The sequence below is a fragment of the Odocoileus virginianus genome, chromosome 6, assembly GCF_023699985.2.
Source record: "Odocoileus virginianus isolate 20LAN1187 ecotype Illinois chromosome 6, Ovbor_1.2, whole genome shotgun sequence".
In the NCBI taxonomy this organism is placed as follows: Eukaryota; Metazoa; Chordata; class Mammalia; order Artiodactyla; family Cervidae; genus Odocoileus; species Odocoileus virginianus.
In genome coordinates, this window is record NC_069679.1 from 40,252,861 (window position 1) to 40,273,240 (window position 20,380).

Consider the following 20,380-nt stretch of genomic DNA (forward strand, 5'->3'; position numbering starts at 1 on the left):
ATTGGTATCCTCAGACTGTGACCTTTCAAGACGTCACCATGGGAGTTCTGAAGGTCACAGGGTTAAATCCCAAGATAATTTGAACATTGAATAACAACTCTGCACATTTGTCACTCTCTCATGGAGGAAAAACACCTTTCATATGCCATTAACTTATACCCAGAAATGAAGAGCTGGTATCCTCAGGATGGAACTCTCTCCTCACTTTTGTTGTTTGGTATTTGTATTTAGAGATCATTTTTTCCATGAAGAATAAGTGATCCTGGGTAAAGGATTGTTTATGTTAGTTAATACCCTTGTGTTTTTCTTCCTAACCTTCCATCAGTGCTAATAACTGGGTTTATATTTTCTAGGTCCTATTCTAGCTTATGAATATGAAAATTGTTTAAACTTCTTGTTTTGCCATATTTATTCCTGTTAAATCCTCTTAGATATAGCAGGTTCTGGTGATGGTACACAAGAAGTATCTAAACCTCTTCCTTCAGAAGGGAACCTAGCTGAGGCTGATCACACAGCTCATGAAGAGATGGAAGCTAATGCGACTGTGAAAGAAGCTGAGGATGACAACATCTCGGTTACAATCCAGGCTGAAGATGCCATCACTCTGGATTTTGATGGTGATGACCTCCTAGAAACAGGTAAAAATGTGAAAATTACAGATTCTGAAGCAAGTAAGCCAAAAGATGGGCAGGACGTCATTGCACAGAGCCCGGAGAAGGAAAGCAAGGATTATGAGATGAATGCCAACCATAAAGATGGTAAGAAGGAAGACTGCGTGAAGGGTGATCCTGTCGAGAAGGAAGCCAGAGAAGGTTCTAAGAAAGCAGAATCTGGAGACAAAGAAAAGGATACTTTGAAGAAAGGGCCCTCGTCTACTGGGGCCTCTGGTCAAGCAAAGAGGTTTGTTTTTCTATGTCAGTTCTTTACGATACTGAATTCCAGCATTCAATAAGATCACTCTACATTAAGGGGGTGGCTTCAAGACCATGTACAGTAATTAGTACTTATGATCCTGCCTATAATATTTTTGACCGTCATAAGTTACTTTAAAAAAAATTTCAAGATCTTCGTAATATGCAGTGTGTCCTACTGATTGCATTGTCGAATTGTCAGCATATATTTGGTTTTTTTGTTTTTGTTTTTTTTTTTTTTTCAAATTGACAATTTTTTTGTGTTTCATTTTTAAAAATCCTTGTGATGATGGTTAATGAACAACTATCAGTCCTAAGAACACAAATGAAGTCAAGTCCCAGTCCTGAAATCTGGAGAAGATGGCCATATATCCACTGAATAGAATTGTCAGAAAATCTAGATCTTCAGGAATCTTGGGGAAAATCAGTGCAAGAATCCTAAGGGAATCATTTGTTCAAATAACCTAATCTAGGCTTTTGGAATTGTTAATTTGTATGGATAGCACTGGTTTGAAATATAGTCAATATCAAGCTGTTCGATTTTTGTTCTTTTTGTTCTTTTTGTTTTTGCTTTTTTGTTTTCAATTTTCTTCTGGTGATTTGCTTCTGTAGCTCTTCAAAGGAGTCTAAAGACAGCAAGACATCATCCAAAGATGACAAAGGTAATGTATTTTTTCCTACTTATATCAGTGATAAATTGAATGTTTTCTTTAAAAAGTAATAATTGTCTAGGGTTTCTTTTTACATTTAGTCCTTAAAAATTGACATAGTAAATTTTTTGGTGGCTTTTGTGTGAACAGTGGAGTTAGATTTCAGCAAATTCTCAAGTGTGATTGAAGCATTACTTTCTTAATTATTTCATTTATAAACTGGTATGAATTTGAGTCAAATATATTTGCTATATATTTTTCCATTGTGTTCTAAATATCTATTGAATATTCATAAAATAGACATTTCATTTCTTAAAGTTTCAGAAGTATTTCATCTTTGATTATCTCTTATAACCCCCACACACTACCACAATCTTCTTGTTCTGTCTATTAGGAAATGTGATATAAATAGTATTTGTGGAGCTGAAAGCAAGTTAGCCTCAACATTTGGTTTTACTTTTTTGATTCTTTAAATCAGGGCACACAACTATTAATATAGCCAGTTATATAGGATTTTAATTCTTCAGAATTTACTTCCTAATTGACTTATTTTGCATTGATGAGAGTTTTATGTAGAAAAGTAGTTTTATTTTAAAATTTTGTAAGTTTAAAGGTGCATTATTTGATTAGTCTTTGTTACTGGGAAGTCTTTGCTTATCTCCTGGTCATGTGCTTTAGTTTCATCTTATATATGCTGTAAATGTGAAAAATATTTCTTGTGTTTTAAAAAAGCATTTTAAGGGAAGAATAACACCATTTGGGTACTACAGCGAAAAATGCCTCTTGAGTGCCTAAAAAAAGGAATGTTATGTGTCCCTTATCTTTTTTTAGTATATTTTGTTGGCATATTTTCGTAATTAGAAATTTTACTGATTGACTTAGTAATTGACAATTAATTGCATTACCTACATCCCTTACAGTTTTGGTTAATGGATAAGATATAATAAATTTTAAATATTATCCTTTAAATTTAGAAGCTTAGTGTAGTCTTAATTAAATGTTAACTTCCTATCATTAAGATTTTTTTTCTCTAGTTAAGAGGAGTATGTGGGCCCAGGTGTTACTGGTAAAATATAAAAGATACATGAACTTCTAGTTAACATTTCATAAGATAAAACATTTCCTTTGATAAGTACGTTTCTTAACAGAAATGCAGGAATCATTAATATTTAAAATATTTGAGTCAGGCGTGTGTTGTCTTCTCATAAGTACACTGATAGCAGTTCTTTAAAACTTGTGGCTTGTAATTTTTAAAGCATTAAACATTTTACTCTTTCTATATTTGATACCATGAAGTTATAAAAATTGTTACTTTTATTGCTTAGATATTATTTCTTTTAAAGTGGGTAAGAATTGTTTTCTAAATGATGAAATGAAAATTCCTTTTTTATAATAGCACATTAGAAATAAAGTACTGAAGGGTAACTGACCAGGCCTGTATTTTAAGAAATGGCATTTATCTGTATGAAACAATAATTTGTGTATGGAAATAGTGTAGAAATAGTTCATATAACCATTTACCTATTCTAAAGAATTTTGGGGTCTCTGATCTTTGTAATTGATTTGCCTTAGAAGAATTTTTTTTTTAATCCAGAGTTTTCTAGTTGCATGTAATTTCCACTTTCTCTTACCCTTTCTCTAATAACAAAACGAAGATGAACTGTTGGCTAGTCTTTGTTACTAAACATTTAAATTTTTGAAAACAGTTTATCCCTTTGTTTGACTTTTCCCTTTGTGCTCTCAGTCTCTCAGGAGCCAAAGCCCAACAGGTGTAGGTAATTAAGCATTCTGTACATTCCCAGACCGCTGCTTCCTGGTTGCCTGAATTTAGTGCAGTGGTTGAATATAAATGAATGAATTTAAACGGCAAAAGTCCAAGACATATAATTGATATTTTTACCCACTTTGTCTTAAAACTCATGCAGTAGAAAATGTACAATTCAGACATGTTTGTGTTATCTGTTATTGTGTTCAATTTTAGTTACAGGAGATGTGTAGGATTTTGATGTAGTGAAGTCATGCTGTCAAAATTAGAGGGTTTTATAATTTTGGAAGTTTATAGCACTATTAATTTTGTTTAAAAATTTTCCAATTGAGAAACTTAAACTTCTGATATTAAATCTATTCTAGGAAGTACAATTAGTGCTAGTGGTAGCAGTGGAAGCTCAACTAAAAATATCTGGGTTAGTGGACTTTCTTCTAATACCAAAGCTGCTGATTTGAAGAACCTCTTTGGCAAATATGGAAAGGTACATTGTTTTTATTTTTTTATCCATATTTCTATGTCCATTTTAAACAGAGGTTGTATTCAAAACAATACATATAAAATCTAATTTCTTGTCTCAGGACTGTTATAGGCATAACTATTTAGTTCTTTGGTAATCATGAGTTTTATTATATCATATAATCTCACTCTGAGCCCTGGGAATCTTTGTATTAAAAACTCATTTTTTGAGCCCATTTAAGTCAAGGAAGGACTGAGTTTGTTTCATCACATTCATCATGATTTATCTTGGACCTAAAATTGCTGAAGCTGATCTGGTCATCTGGAAAATAGAAGCACTGGGATATAGAATATGGGGGGAACCCCCAAACTGATGTGTTCCCTTTTATTGTACAAATTCCAGTACAGTGGTGCAGAAGAATGTAAAACTGGTAAAATGGACTTGATCAGAAGTTTTGATATGTGCTATGAAGCAAGAGTGTAGGGTTTAGAGAGCAAAAAAGGAGGCTTTACTGTGGTTGGTTGATCAGAAGTTTTTCTGGCATATAAGGGGAGACCTAATAAAAAAGAAAACTAGTTGATATTTAAATGAATTGAATATTCAATTAATAGCTGTTGAATTAAATTGTAGTTGATATGCATTGATATGCAATATAGTTGATAGGGCACTCACTATTTTCTCTTTATAGTTTTCAATATGCATCATATATATAACCTACTCTGCTGTAAACTCTTTGATAGCAGGGGTCTTATCTACTATACTTTGCATGCATACTTAGGCTTTCAAATATTTATTAAATTTATGACCACCAATATCAGTAAATAGCCATTAATGAATGTTATAAAAATCTATCCTATTGATTTTAGAAATTGTTTTTTTTCCTTCTAATTAGAGAATTGCCTGCAGAGTAAGGAGATTCTTGTAGATGTCAGATACAAAACACTGAGAATTGTCGTCCCATGATCAGTTTGTGGTATATTTTTGGTTCTGTTTCCAGCAATTTAATTAGGGCTAAAACTATATAAGGAAATATGTACTTATAACAAGGACCTTGGGTTTAAAAATGAAATTGCTGTTGGGGCAAGTCACTCTTTCCCAGAGTTGAGATAAAAGCTGATAGTTGCCAGCTACTCACACCAGATTCCCTCTGTCCCTCTTCCTGACATTGTGTCTGTGTTCCTATTTGTTCAGCACTAGATTGTTCTTAACCACTTTTCTTCTCACTCAACCATCCCTGCCTTATCTCTCTTAGCTATTCATTTTATAGAGCTGAATTATTTGTCACTTTTATATTGGTATACATTTTAAAAGTATATAAATGGAAAATATGTCTTTTTAGAGTGTGTTTTGTGGAGTATATTTTTAAGGCTGCTTTTTCATGTGTGGGAGACTATTTTTGAGAGACTCATTATAGAAAAGTGTTAATACTTAATCTAGACACTCTCTAGGAACTTACCCTTTTTGTTTTAATATCTTTAAGAGATTAGGGGTGGGTCTTTGATAGGGAAATTTTGGTCCAAATCTAATTGAAAATATTGTTTCTTTGCTTTTGTTAATTGTGCCATTACTTCCTTGATGTGACTGACTGTGTTTCGGCAATGTATTTAAAAAAGAAGAAAAGTAAAAAAGTAGGTTAAATTGATTTTTTAACATTTTAAATTGTTCCCCTGAATATTATAGGCAAGGTAGTTGATGAGTCCAAGAATATAAAACAGTAATATATATTGTCCTGAATTTATACACCCTGAACATATCTTTTAATTTGAATAGTCTACATTCTGAAGTTTTATCTTAGAAGTGTACGTGAAACTGTAAAACTAAAGTATAATCTCATTTTTATAGGTTCTGAGTGCAAAAGTAGTTACAAATGCTCGAAGTCCTGGGGCCAAGTGCTATGGCATTGTAACTATGTCTTCAAGCACAGAGGTGTCCAGATGTATTGCACATCTTCATCGCACTGAGCTGCATGGACAGCTAATTTCTGTTGAAAAAGTAAGCTTGCTTAACTGTTTGAAGGATAGTAATTCTCAATTTAACAATATTACACTAGTAAGGAGTAAAATTGGGAATGATTTTTATTTTTATATATTCATTTTAATTATTTTACTTCTGTTTCCCAAATTTTTTTACCATCCACATACTTTTTACAATCATAAAAATGTAATTAAAAAAAAACTTTTTAAACTTACATATTTGGGACTTCCCTGGTGGTCCTTTGGTTGAGAATCCACCTTCCAGTGCATTGGATGTGGGTTTGATCCCTGATTGGGAACTAGAATCCCACATGCCTCAGGGCAGATAAGCTGTAACTACTGAGCCTACGAATCTCAACTAGAGAGCCCATGCACTCCAGAAAAAAAAATAAAATAAAATTTATATTTTTTTTCTTCCTGTTCAAACTTTTCAGGTTAAAGGTGATCCTTCTAAGAAAGAATTAAAGAAAGAAATTGATGAAAAGAGCAGTTCAAGAAGTTCTGGAGACAAAAAAAATATGAGTGATAGAAGTAGCAAGTAAGGATTTATTTTGTCAATTAGCCTATAGACTTTTTTGGTACATTGATGAAGTAGTTCTCATTTTGTTGTTTTCTTATGTGGGGTGGTATGGTCAGGACACAAGCCTCGGTCAAAAAAGAAGAGAAAAGATTGTCTGAGAAAACTGAAAAAAAAGAAGGCAAGGATACTAAGAAAATAGAAGGTAAAGATGAGAAGAATGATAATGGATCAAGTGGCCAGACTTCAGAATCGATTAAAAAAAGTGAAGAAAAGAAACGAATAAGTATGCTATGTGTCTTTCTTCTCAGTCCCTTTTTAATGCATCCTACAGCTTAATTTTTACAGTGAGAGGGCAAACTTGAGAATACAATCTAGATAAATATGTAAACTTTGTTGTTAGATGTCACTGTGGTAGAAAATGAGATGTAATAGGACTGGGGAAACAGCTGTCTTCTTCCACCTAAGCCCATTTACTGTTAAATCTGGGCTGACTGAAAATGGTCATTGAATAATAGCTATATAATTGATCTTTTGGTATCTTTGAAAGTATTTACATTAGTGGATCAAGTTTTAATAACTCTTTACATTTCTCATAGGATAAGTTTTTTATATCATGTATTGGTTTGTAAATATTTGGTTGTCTTAAGAATTCAGCATGCTTACATTATATTTTCTTTTTGATGGGAATATTTTTAGACATTGGCTTATCTAATTTTTTTCTTTTAGGTTCAAAGAGTCCAGGACATATGGTAATACTAGACCAAACTAAAGGCGATCATTGTAGGCCATCAAGAAGAGGAAGATATGAGAAAGTAAGTCCCTGAGAGGGATGTTGTATAGTATTTTGCCTGTTTCCAAAAGAAGATAATTCAGTTATCTCTAACCATTTTGCATGTGTCCATGATAGAAAACCTAAGAAAGGGGGAATGTCATTATTCATTTAAGCTTTTTAAATTACTAGTTCAACTTGAAAAAAAAAGAATTATTTTAACTTCTAGTCCTGTTAACAAATTTTTTTTTCCCTATAGATTCATGGAAGAAGCATGGAAAAGGAGAGGGCTAGCTTAGACAAAAAAAGGGACAAAGACTACAGGAGGAAAGACATCTTGCCTTTTGAAAAGATGAAGGAACAAAGGTTGAGAGAACATTTAGTTCGTTTTGAAAGATTGCGGCGAGCAATGGAACTTCGAAGGTAGGAAAAGAGTCTGTTTTATACCTGTTTTTAACTATAGGTATATCTTTAACATTAGTTATAAACCAGATTTCTGAAAATTGTATTTCTATAGAAAGATATTTGTCACTTTTAAGAAGTAAAACCTAATGATTTCTTTAGTTTGCATAGTATTTTACAATTTACAAAATACCTTTGCATCTATTATATCTATCTCAACAGTTCTATAAGGTTAGTTATGTCCATTATATAAATGAAAAAAATGGAGGCCCAGAGAGGCTAAATGACTCTTCCAATGCCACATGGCTAATGAGTGGCAGAGTCGGGACTCAGACCCAAGTCTTCTGACTCCAAGTCCAATGCTCTTTCCTCTACTCCAAAGCTGCCGCTATAAAAAAAACATGACTTTGAAGGCAAATTTTGATTTTGATATAAGATAGTCTTAGTGTAAGCTGTAGTGACCAAATAATACATTGACATTTTATGAAAAATTGATTGTACTTTGAATTAGAGCCCAAGTAAAGGAAGATTTAACCTGTGAACCTTACTGTGTTCAAACTCTGTCCTAAAGCAGGCATCCTCTTTAAAACAAAATGAGAACAAAACATTTCTACTTTTAGTGGCCATATCTCAATAGTTCATCATGAGTGCCAGTTTGCTGTCAATTTTTGGATGCCACTTAAAGTTTTCTTGTAAAAGTGTTTCATAATATAAATTTCCAAATATTCTGTATTGTTGAATGGTCACTTACAGAGTTTCATCTATTCATTCAGAAGGGTGCTAGAAACTACCAGAGATACTTTTAGCAACTTAAATAATACTGTGATTGCCGCACAGTTTACTAAAAGGAAATAATTCTTGCCTGCTACTGCTGCTGCTAAATCATGTCAGTCGTGTCCGACTCTGTGCGATCCCATAGACGGCAGCCCACCACGCTCCCATCCCTGGGATTCTCCAGGCAATAATACTGGAGTGGGTTGCCATTTCCTTCTCCAGTGCCTGAAAGTGAAAAATGAAAGTGAAGTCGCTCAGTCATGTCCGACTCTTCGTGACCCCATGGACTATAGCCGTCCATGGGATTTCCTAGGCAAGAGTACTGGAGTGGGTTGCCATTGTCTTCTCCAGTTCTTGCATACTCAGAACCTTTTTTTTTTTTTTTTTGATGAAGTCTTAGTATGCTTGCCTTCCTGTTCAGATGACCACAGCTGAGAGAAGAGTGAAATTGGGAGTTATTAGGCAGCACTTCTCAAACCTATCAGACCAGCACTCATTTCATAGTAATAAAACAAAAAAAAAATTGTAGCACCTTCTGTACTAATCTGAAATGAAATTGATATGTAACATACTTACTATACAAATATACAAAAAAGAACAATATAAAGCTTTAACTCTAATATGAAGAAAACATAAAAGTAATTTATAATGAAGCATATATTCCAGATATGAATGTTTAGGCATGACGCTCTACAAGATCTAATGAAGTAGTCAGATGTTTGCACCTCTCTTAAGACTCAGTGAGAATGTGACAGCTACAAACACAGATTGATACCGGTTTGTCATATTGGTGAGTCAAATACCAGGAGTAGTGTTGCTGTTATGAAATGACTTCTGAAATGGTGAACAGCTCTTGGTGAAGTTCTCAAGAAGGTGTAATTTTTCGTCTTATTTATGTGGAGCTGCATTCCTGGAAACTTTAGTGTACATAAAAGGCCAAAGGAAATGAAACTAGCATTTATTAAAAATGAGTTAAATGCTAGGGCTAGATTTTTTTTTTTCTAGAAGTGATTTTGTTTGGATGACATGAATTACATTATGGCATTTGAAAGATACTTGGAGTGTTGGATGGTTCTTTGTGCTGCAGGACTATCTTGACTATGCCATGCATCAAATGATATGTAGAATCCTTGGTCCCCTTAACTAATTGCTCATAACAGCCCCCTTGGTCATTGTCATAATTAGATATGCCCCTCCACAGGGGCAGTACTGAACCATTGAGAACCACTCGGGTTACTAGGAGAAGACATGCTGATTGACAGAATACACTGGGTGCCTTAAAGTGAGGAAATGATTAAAAACAAACAGAAAAGTAACCCACTGTTAAAAGTCTTAATATAATAATTTAGTTGAGCACATATTTGAACTCAAAGAAATGTGTTATCTGGAGCCATCTATTATGGGTTGTGAACACTCCAAAAGAGGCCTTGAGGGCAGCCATTTATTATACCATTTGCTGTAATTCATGTTGGTGGCTATGATCCCAGTTCAACAAAACTAAGGCTTACTTCATTTAAGGAGATAGAATATATCCTAGATACTGGAAATTTTTCTATCAAAAACAGAAGTTTGTAGTTTAGTAAATTCATATATGTAGAATATCCTTTTAAAGATGTTGACTAATTAATGGGCTATTATAGTGGGATTTTTATTTAAACAGGAATCATCTAAGATGCAACTACTCTGTAAAATTGTTCAGGTGACAGTCTTAAATAAGTGACAGTATTGAAATCTGTTTAAAGTTTTATTTTGAGTTCTCTTTCCAATTACATTAAAACTATTTAGAATGAGTCGAAGTAAAAAATTGCCAACCTCAAGGAAAAATAAAATTCAAAAGCTATTCTCTTTCACACAGTGCTAGCATAATTTAAGTATTTCTAAATACTGATTTTTGTTAGACGAAGAGAGATTGCAGAAAGAGAGCGTCGAGAGCGAGAACGCATTAGAATAATTCGTGAACGGGAAGAACGGGAACGCTTACAGAGAGAGAGAGAGCGCCTAGAAATTGAAAGGCAAAAACTAGAGAGAGAGAGAATGGAACGCGAACGCTTGGAAAGGGAACGCATTCGTATTGAACAGGTGCAGTCAGAAAATCTTTTCATCTTAAATAACTGACCTTTTTCAAACCCTGTGATTTTTGCCCTAAAATTTGCTTTACATGCTGTAAAGCTTTTATAGAATAAGTTCAACTAATGAGCATTTATTAAGTGTCCCTGAGATAACAGTGAATTAGGTGCTAATTAAAACTACATTTAGTCATGACTTTGTTGTAGCCAATTGGTAATAACTTGAACTCTGCGATATCATGGCAGCCTAATAGTCTGAGCATAGGACTATGAGTCCAGAGTAGTTGTAATCCAGGCTCTGTCACTGTCCCATTCTTAGAAAATAATAACTATTTCCTTATTATAGTGGGAATGATTCCCCAAGGCTGGAAGGAAATAATGCCTCTCTTTGCAGAATTGCATCCAGGGTTTTAGGGCACTTAGTCCTATTAATAACTTTATCTCTAATTACTTTTAGGTGCTTTTGTTTCAAATTATTAAACTAAATCTGACCTTCCAAATTACTTGCCAGCTTTCACCACCCAGTCTCTGTTATTTTTAATGTTACAGAACAGTAGTCATAGCTTAGATTGCAATTACTGAAGTCAGATTTTTTGTCCCAGGTTTGTCTTTTGCCTGGTGCTTGCTTATGATGTTTTCTTAATGATAGGATTAAAGCAAGGTTGCATATATACTTACCTTATGTTTTCATTTTGCATTGGTTGGTTCTTCCTTCTGTGTTGTCTGAAGGAACGTCGTAAGGAAGCTGAACGTATTGCTCGAGAACGAGAGGAACTGAGAAGGCAACAGCAGCAGCTTCGTTATGAACAAGAAAAAAGGAATTCTTTGAAACGCCCACGTGATGTAGATCATAGGTAGTTGCTTGCTTTCTTTAACAGTTAAACTTGTTGTCTTATTCCTTTCATGCTAAGACTATAGAATTAGAAAGTACAGGCACCTGTTGCTGGAATAAAAGGTCATGATCAAGAGGGATGGGAATGATTGCAGTAGTGAATTGAACATCAGTGGATTTTCAAGTAGAAGAAAAATCTCCCCATACCCCCCGCCCTCCATTTTCCTTCCTTTGCCAAATGTTTTCCACTGTGACTTGAAATATTGAATACATGGTAGGCTTTAATAATGGCTCTCAAACTCAGACCCATTTTGAAAATTCTTACAGGGTAGTACAGACAGTACAGAAATCAAAGTCACAAACTTGGGAACACTAAAATATAGATTCTGTTATTTGTTTGCATTCATGGTTCTTAATAGCCTTCAAAATATAGTAATTTAATTTTCTTAATATAAATTCTGTGAGATTTAGTTCATTGTGTTGAGAAATAAGTAGAGCAGAGTGAATGAATTGTGCTTGGGACTAACCTCTCTACCCTTTCCAAAGTTAAGTATAACCAAAAGTGTTGTATGCTCCTTGTTAGAATTTTATTTTAGAATGGTATGAAGTATTTGTCTTATCTGCCTTTTTCATTTAGTAATTTGAAAACAGTTTTTCAATTATTTTATTTTCTGTGAAATTCCTCTAACACTATATAACTTTCTGTAATTTGCTAATTTTTTGCTAGCTTGTTCTTACAAAAGAATGTTTGTCTTGAGTTTATTATCCCTCTGTATCCACAGTTCCTAGCATGTGGTATGTATGACTCCAATAAGTGTTATTTTGTTGCTGTAAAACTAATTTATATAAACGAGCAAATATTTCTCTTCAAGGCGGGATGATCCTTACTGGAGCGAGAATAAAAAGTTGTCTCTAGATACAGATGCACGATTCAGCCATGGATCTGACTACTCTCGGCAACAGAATAGATTTAATGACTTTGACCACCGAGAGAGGGGCAGGTTTCCTGAGAGTTCATCAATTCAGTCTTCATCTTTTGATAGGTAAATGAATATGTTGAAATTTACTGTAATTGGTGTATGAGACTTGTTAGTGATAGTTTGGTTCTCTATTAAAATCTGAAGTACAGGTCATAAGTGAGTATTCAGAACAAATCATGTTTGGTTTTTCTATTTGTTAATGAGAATGTGATTCTGTATTAAAAATTAGTTTTATAGGCCACCATAACATGCTTAAGTAGGTAGGCTTTATCTTCTTAACCTTTAAAACTAAGTGAAAGTATTGTTACCTTTGGATTTGCCTCACTTGTGAAGAACAGTAAAATATCCTTCGGTTGGTAGTGACTTGAGTGTTTGATGTAATTTCCCTTATATGCCAAAATACCACCCTTCCTGCCAGACATTTAGCTCAGTTTAAAAAAACATAGGTTATTATGCTCAGTCATCATCATGCTCAGGCATGTCTGATTCTGCAGCCCTGTGCACTGTAGCCTGCCAGGCTCCTCTGCCCATGAGGCTTTCCAGGCAAGAATAGTGGTGGGTTGCCCTTTTCTCCTCCAAGGGATATTTCCAACCCAGGGATCCATCCCATTTCTCTTGCATTGACAGGGAGATTGTTTACCACCAAGCTACCTAGGAAGCCCCATTATAATCAATAATTGTGGCTATTTTGTTCACTTAGCCTTAAGTTATTTTTTAAAGAAGGTGTTTTTATTGTAGATTATGCAAATAAAGTTAAGAAGAATCAGACCAAGTACTTACTTCTCAAGACCTGTGTTCTTGGTTTTGGATAACAGGAGAGAACGTTTTGTTGGTCAAAGTGAAGGGAAAAAACCACGTCCTTCTGCACGAAGAGAAGATCTAGGTTTTGAAAGGTATCCCAAAAATTTCAGTGATTCCAGAAGAAATGAGCCTCCACCACCAAGAAACGAACTTCGAGAAACAGACAGGCGAGAAGTACGAGGAGAACGAGATGAGAGGAGAACAGTGATCATTCATGACAGACCTGATACCACCCACCCTAGACATCCTCGAGAAGGAGGGCCCAATCCATCTAGACCAGCCTCCTGGAAGGCTGAAGGAGGCATGTCCACCGACAAACGGGAAACAAGGTATTTGTGTAGTTTCTAATGCCCAGCTAATGTGATAATAAAGCACTTGGGTTTTTCAAAAAAGGTTGGAGTTTGATTGTATATGTTCTCGACTTTTGTCTTAACAGAGTTGAAAGGCCAGAACGGTCTGGGAGAGAAGTGTCAGGGCACAGTGTAAGAGGGGCTCCTCCCGGGACTCGAAGTAATGCTTCCGGCTATGGAAACAGGGAGGGAGACAGAGGAGTGATCACTGACCGAGGAAGTGGAGCACAGGTAAGCGCTTAATTCCTTACTTGTTTCCCTGCATCAGGTCTTAGTTGTGGCCTGCAGCGTGTGGGCTTCTCTAGTTGTGTGCAGGCTCCAGAGTAGGCGTGCTGAGAAGCTGCACTGCATGAGCTTAGTTTTCCTGTGGCATGTGGAATCTTAGTTCCCTCACCAGGGATAGAACTTGAGTACTCTGTATTGGATGGCGGATTCTCAATCACTCGACTACCAGGGAAGTCCCTTTTGTATTTTCAAGACAGTAGTTGAACATAGTAGTCCAGAGAAGCAGGATACTAGCCCTGAAGTTTTTTTTTTATTCTAGTTTTGTTGAAATATAATTGACAAACAGAACTCTGTAAGTTTAAAAGTGTACAACATGATAATTTGACTTAATCCCTGAAATTTTTATTAAAATTGCTGCTGAAATTTGAGAATTGTTATATTTGGTAGATGAACCTTCTTAATGATGACTTTGGCTTTATTTCTTTTTTAAGAAATTGAGATTTTCAAACTGGATGGAAAATCTTTGACCTGTACTCGTGTTTCTGTCATCTTTTTCCTTTTTTTTTTTTCCTTTAAATAATACTCTTATCTTTCCTCCTACTTAATTAAATAAAGTGTAGAACTGAAATAAAACACTTGTTTCTTTTTTGTTCTTTTATTTTTAGAGGTAGGTAAGTGGAATATTTTGTGTTTTTTAATTGCTTTTTACTCTTGTGACACTTTATTGACTTGAATATTTTGTAAGTTAATGAACAGAGGACATCTGTTTGCAATTCAAGTGAGCAAAAACCTTTTACCTGATTTGAAAGCATTCTGTTGATGAAAGAACTGGCATAATATAGGTTGACAGTAGTGAAGATAGAGTATTCTCAAATTACATACAGAAAAGAATTCTGAAGTGTATGTATATGTATGTATCCATCCTTCAACCTCTATTATCCTCTGGTACTCTGTGGTTTTGTAACAACTTTTTACCAGAAAAGTTTTTAATCTCTAGGCATTCTAGTTAATACCCCTTTTTGTTTTTCATTTCATACAAAACACTTTGAAACAGATTTGGGCCTGCTGGGATTTATAAGTTTCAATGTTTCTAGTAAGTAGAAATAGTCAGTAGATCAATTCATTGAGCTATACCCTGAATAGAACTTTAAAAAATTCATTATATAATCCAGATATTCTGCCTTATTTAGAGTAAAGTTTAACGCAGTCTCATAGACTAGCCTCTCTGCATTCAGTTATCCTTTTTGCAGAAGGTACCTTTAAGGAAAAGATCTTATTCCTCCCTTGGAAATTTCGTTTTCATGGTGTTGGTCTGTTAGCTGTTCTGACAGCAGTATGTATCTGTAGAGCACCTTCAGATGTCTGTAGGCTTTCATAACTTTTGACTCTTTTTTGTTTTTCCCTCCCTCAGATCCTTAGTTCTCTGTTTTTGTTTCTTTATGTTCAGTATTCTTTTTTTAATAGTCATGGATGTAAGGCCTTGTAAGAGCCATAACAGTAACTAGTACTGTGTAAAATAAGATGACAGCTCCTATTTCTATGTGGTATTTGCATGTGGATCATATACCCCAGCCTGATTGTCTTAAGGTTTTGATCTTTCAGTATGCCTTCTTAATACATACAGAGATCTAGGCATTATATATAGATCCAGAAATACTCAAGGGTCAAAAAGTACATGGGTGTTAGAAGGTATAGAAATAACAATGCTGAATCATTTTCTGCTTTTCTACCTTTTCTACCCTTGTAGCCTGAGTAGCTTCCCAGTTCAAAGTAGATGGAAACCTTTTGTCCTATTATTCATTCTTTCATCTTCTCAGACCTCTTAATTTCTTTCTGACATGAGGAGTATACCAGCATAAGTAAATTGGCCTGAGGCTGAGGTTGTCCTGACTTTTCTTTTAATATGTTATTCTTTAGCACTATCCTGAAGAACGACATGTAGTTGAACGCCATGGACGGGACACAAGTGGACCAAGGAAAGAATGGCATGGTCCACCTTCTCAAGGGCCTGGCTATCATGATACAAGGCGAATGGGTGATGGCCGGACAGGAGCAGGCATGATAACACAACATACGAGGTAAGTAGTTAATCAGTTCAAGTTTTTCTGCCAGCATACAACCAAACCTTTATCCTTTAAAAGTCATTATGGTTTCTGAGAGATTGAATTACAATGAGTAACAACCCTAGGTCTGCCCAGATATTTCTTCATATTAACTCAAAGTCTCCAGGAGATTATATGCAGGGTTTGTGCTCATGCTCTGATGTTAATATTCCTTATTATAAGTTAATTAATTGGTATTTTGGCATAGATCTTGATATAGGTATGTATACATGTCAGATTCCAGTAGACAGGAATATTAATTTCATATTGGAACAATCTTCTTGTTCACTATCATTACAAAAATTTTAGAAAGGAAGAAGAAACTGAAAGTATGTTCTGCTTCCTCCTTTCTCAAATAGCTCTATCAAAATTTTTGGACATTTATCCCAAAGCCTGTTCAGATGCTAAGAGATGAGCTTTATTTTCTCTTCACACCAATATCCATTGTGACCCTTCAGCTGGCAAGTATTTGGCCTCTCCTATACACTTCATTCTTTCCCATTCATCTGTCTTAGAAGAGACATTGGCTTAGCTCACTGACCCAGGTTACTACTATTCTATTGGTTGCTTCCACCATCAAATTTAAGTGAGTGTTATACTTGTGCCTGCCCAGCCTCATCACTCATTCTTTTTTTTTAAGTGGAGGATAATTGCTTTACAATATTGTATTAGTTTCTGCTATACAAGGAAGTGAATCAGGTATATGTATCCATATATCCTCTCCCTCTTGAACTTCCCTCCCACCCCCTACCACTATCCCATCCATCTAGGTCTTCACAGAGCACCTAGCTGAGCTCCCTGTGCTGTGGAGCAGGTTCCCACTAACTGTCTCTTTTACACATGGTAGTGTATATATGTCAGATTTGTCCTGCCCTCTCCTTCCCCTCTCCTTGGTTTTTAAAGGTCACCCATACAATTTTTTTTGATAAATACAGATTCCTTTATTTTTTTTTTTAGTTCTTGGGCTCTTTGGTGATTAAACCCTTTTGATTTTCCTTTTTTGAAACTTTCCTCTCTTTTCTAATGTACCATAATTTTCTTTTTTATTTATTTTATTGGCTCCTTCACATGGTTGGATTTTAGGCACTATTCTTTATTGTTTTATACTGTGATCACCATGTAGATGCTTGGATGAATAAAATTCAAGGTCACAAGCAAACTCATTCCCCTCCTGTTTCAGATCTTTATGTTTCTGTTGTTTCCAACTTCTTTTGCCAGTGCCAGACTGGAAAAAATATGGGCCTCATCTTTATTTTTCTCCTTGCCTAGCATAAATTTCTAAGTATGGTTCAGTTAAAAAAAATATTTGTGGTAGCTTTGTCTTCTTTTTCATTTTAGCTCCTGTCAATCTTCCCAATATTTTTCTCTCCTCCATTTTTTCACATTATTTCTAAATTTAACTGTTGAGACTATTTTCTTACACCATTTACTTGCTCCAGAACTACAAACAGCTTCTTTAGATCACTTAGCCTGGCATCCAAGCCTTTCTTTAATCAGGTTTTATCCTTAAACCATTTCACCATGGATTTTTATCTTCCAAATTTGTTATAGGGTTTTGGGGGGTGGGTTTTTATTCCTATATTATTTATTCATACCTACTCTGTTGCATTATTCATATAAAAGAAATTCCAAAAGTATTTCTTAAATGATGTCTTGTAGTTCAGAGGTTCAAGTTCCTAGTTGATGCTGATGCAGATCTGGGGACCACACTTTGAGAAGTCCGTTCACATGCAGACCATTACATGGCTTACTAAGAGGCAGGGGTTTAACACAAGACTGCCAGAGTTGAAATCTTTACACCACTGTTTATTATCAGATAATCATTGTGACCTTAGGCAGGTAACTTAAGTGCTGTATCACTCTTCATCAGGAAAGCGGGGTTAGTAATGGTACATACCTCACAGAACTGTTGAAAAAAGTAAATTATTTAATATGGGTAAAGTACAAAGAACAGTGTCTGTTAAATGATAATCACTTTTTAGGTATTAGCTATAGTTATTTTCTCTTTTGTTCTCTGACATTTTTTTCTTTTAAACATTTTTTCAGTAATGCATCCCCAATTAATAGAATTGTACAAATCAGTGGCAATTCCATGCCAAGAGGAAGTGGCTCCGGATTTAAGCCATTTAAGGGTGGACCTCCACGACGATTCTGAAAATTACTTGCTGCCATGGTTTCAAGATAATTTATTGAAATCTCCTGTAAACTTTACTTGACTACTTATGAAGAGGACCTCTGACTTGCTTGAGAGTTGTCAGACTTTTCCTTTTTCTCTTTTTTTAAAATTTAACATGATTGCTTTTCTCAATTTTGGAGAAGATGTTTAAATAGTTCCGTTGTAACTTTTAATAGTTTTGTGTATCATTCAACTTTTTTTCTTGCAGCACCAAGACACATTGGAAAGGATAGGAATCAAAACCATTTTGTTTAACGCTGTGTGAATATAAAGAGTAGTTTGCAGGTGTGTGGTAGTGGTTTAATTTGCAGCATTAGCTCTGTGGTGTCAGGCTCTAGAGTTACTTCTTATCACCAAGAATTTTCAGCCTCCGTTTTGAAGGCTGTTTAAGCTTAAGAAGTCTGCTGTTTAATTTTTAGAAAATAAGATTGTTCCTTGCATTTCTGAGTATTATGTAACCTATTTTTGCAGAAGGTACTGTTACATTAAGTGCATCTGTGTATCCTGGTTTTAAGAAATGTACTCTTTTTTGAAATAAACCTTCATATTCTGTATAGTTGCTAAAGCGTTGAGAACCTTTTTAATTGTAAAATGAAAACCGATTTTCAGTTTACTGTTAGCAGCACACTTGTTCAGGTTTGCATGGTATGAAACCAAATAGATTAATGAAACCTTGGCCATGAGGTTTGTATCACTGAGGTTCTTAGACTGAGTTGTGCAGGTAAGTGCACTTTTAGGTAATCTGCACTGTTTGATGGATAAATTCCATCTCTGGGAATTGTGTTGGTATTAATGTTTCCATATTCCCAACTATGTTGAGAAGTGGAAAAACAAAAAACAAAAACCCAGGTTCTAGATTGGTGAATCAGTTGGGTTTTGTAAATACTTGTATGTGGGAAGGCATTGTTGTCTCTTTGTGAAAATAAAAATCCACACCTGGAAGTGTATGTGTCTTTGTTTCCAGCGTTTTAGGTGTTGGTCCTCCAGCCCCTTTCCTTACTCCAAGTAATTGACCAAGTTTAGAGCTTTAACGACAAGTGTTTTGGTCTTCTTCCTAGGATATAAATCTGACATTTCACTTCTGCTGAAGTGTTGGAAACTTAAACACTGACCTTATGACTTTTTTTTTTAAAGCATCTTTTCCAGGGAAGTCCTTCAAGGAAAATTTTGAATACCACCTCTTAAAGCCTCCCATATTCCTTCATGTGAATCAGTAGTTCAGATGGTCTGTATTCTTGCAAAACTCAGCAGCGTGTACGCATATGCAGAGTAAAAGATGGGTGCCAGGTGCTTGCCCTGAGGCCACCTTTTGATCTGAGAAGGAGTCTCTATAGACGTTCTTTACTGAAGGCAGCCAGGGAGCCTTTGTCTTTGACTCTCTGGGGAACTGGCACTTTTTCTGTTGTTCTGGATTTCATACCCGTTTCTTCCCTGTCTGTGTGTAGAGGTCTACTTCTTCATTTCCTGATTCCCTGTGCATGTTGTAGAATGGTACAATAGAAGCCTCAGTTATGTATTGCAGTGAACTAACTTACTTTTCTGCTTTGCCTCTTTGTAAACTTTGGGTCTTTAGGTCACTTTTGATCTTTTTCCCCATTGCTGGAGTGGAGCTATGCTTACCATAATGGATTACCCATTTGCTAACATTGCTAAGCACTTTATTTGATGGGCAATGTACTAAGCATTTTAAATGCATTGCTTGCCTAATACTCAAAAAGAATCCTACTAGCTATAAGTAACAATTATTGTCCTATCCATTTTCAGATGGGGATCTGAGAAGTAATCTCTTAAAATATTAGATCTTTGATGTTATAATCTTTTCTACACCTAACACTGAATTGCACAGCTGTCCACAAACTGGTAGGTAGTTATTTTTCCCTCAGAGTTGCCATAGTATAGCATTTTTAAGTTCAAAAAACCTAACAGAACTGCCTTCTGAAGTTTTGGCATTGGGTTTGGAAGTAACCATCAGGGTTCAGGGACATCAGTTACTAGAGATCTGGCTGGCTAAGGATCAGTAGTGAAATCCAATTTTAAAGAGTTCATAAAGGAAGATGAGTTCCTCAAAACCAAGAGAAAAGAAAAAATTTTATTACTCTCCATATACTTACCAAACAATCCAAAACTGTTTCAGCATAAGTTAGGTTTCAGTGATTAAAGAGTAACAGACAGCTTACAGTGGTTCAGGAAAGAGATGGCTTTTAAAAAAGAAGAAAGAGCCAGTCTTAATAAGCTTGGACAAGACACTGAAGTCAGAAACTTCAAATAATTATAGTTTCAAATAATTGTCCAAAATAATTCTAAAAGAAATGTAAAGACTTCAGAGTTGCATAGAAAAATTTAGAAACCCTTCTGCCTGTATTGAATCCCTTGTCAGTTAACCCAGTTCCTCCATATTTAAGCCGGTTCCAACAATTAAACACTTACTAAATCCTTACTATAAAAATGTCAAATTACTGTTGCATTCTTTCAGACTTCATCTAATCCAGCTTGTTACCTAAAGATGAATCTTTTCCAACACCTCTAACAGTGCTTAATTAGCTTTCCTCTCAGTGTCTCTAATTTAACATTTCAGTCACCGCTCCCACCCACAAACTAGCTAATCCTCACAAATGTTTAGCCAC

General features: G+C 35.1%; 1 protein-coding gene across 3 annotated transcripts in view; it reads left to right on the forward strand.

Annotated features, from left to right (window-relative positions):
• Positions 1-18,698, forward strand: part of SLTM (SAFB like transcription modulator) — a 43,442-nt gene extending 24,744 nt beyond the window's left edge. For 2 of the 3 annotated variants that reach the window (XM_070469220.1, XM_020882635.2), the window contains 15 exons: positions 432-900; positions 1,524-1,573; positions 3,692-3,810; positions 5,629-5,778; positions 6,194-6,297; positions 6,396-6,562; positions 7,006-7,091; positions 7,308-7,471; positions 10,123-10,303; positions 11,020-11,144; positions 11,995-12,165; positions 12,918-13,232; positions 13,340-13,484; positions 15,396-15,556; positions 17,627-18,698. In XM_070469220.1, coding sequence (XP_070325321.1) covers positions 432-900; positions 1,524-1,573; positions 3,692-3,810; positions 5,629-5,778; positions 6,194-6,297; positions 6,396-6,562; positions 7,006-7,091; positions 7,308-7,471; positions 10,123-10,303; positions 11,020-11,144; positions 11,995-12,165; positions 12,918-13,232; positions 13,340-13,484; positions 15,396-15,556; positions 17,627-17,735 — 2,516 coding nt within the window. In that variant the 3' untranslated portion in view covers positions 17,736-18,698. The remainder of the gene's footprint in view (positions 1-431; positions 901-1,523; positions 1,574-3,691; positions 3,811-5,628; positions 5,779-6,193; positions 6,298-6,395; positions 6,563-7,005; positions 7,092-7,307; positions 7,472-10,122; positions 10,304-11,019; positions 11,145-11,994; positions 12,166-12,917; positions 13,233-13,339; positions 13,485-15,395; positions 15,557-17,626) is intronic. The other variant, XM_020882637.2, reaches the window with a different exon arrangement.
• Positions 18,699-20,380: the final 1,682 nt, after the last annotated feature.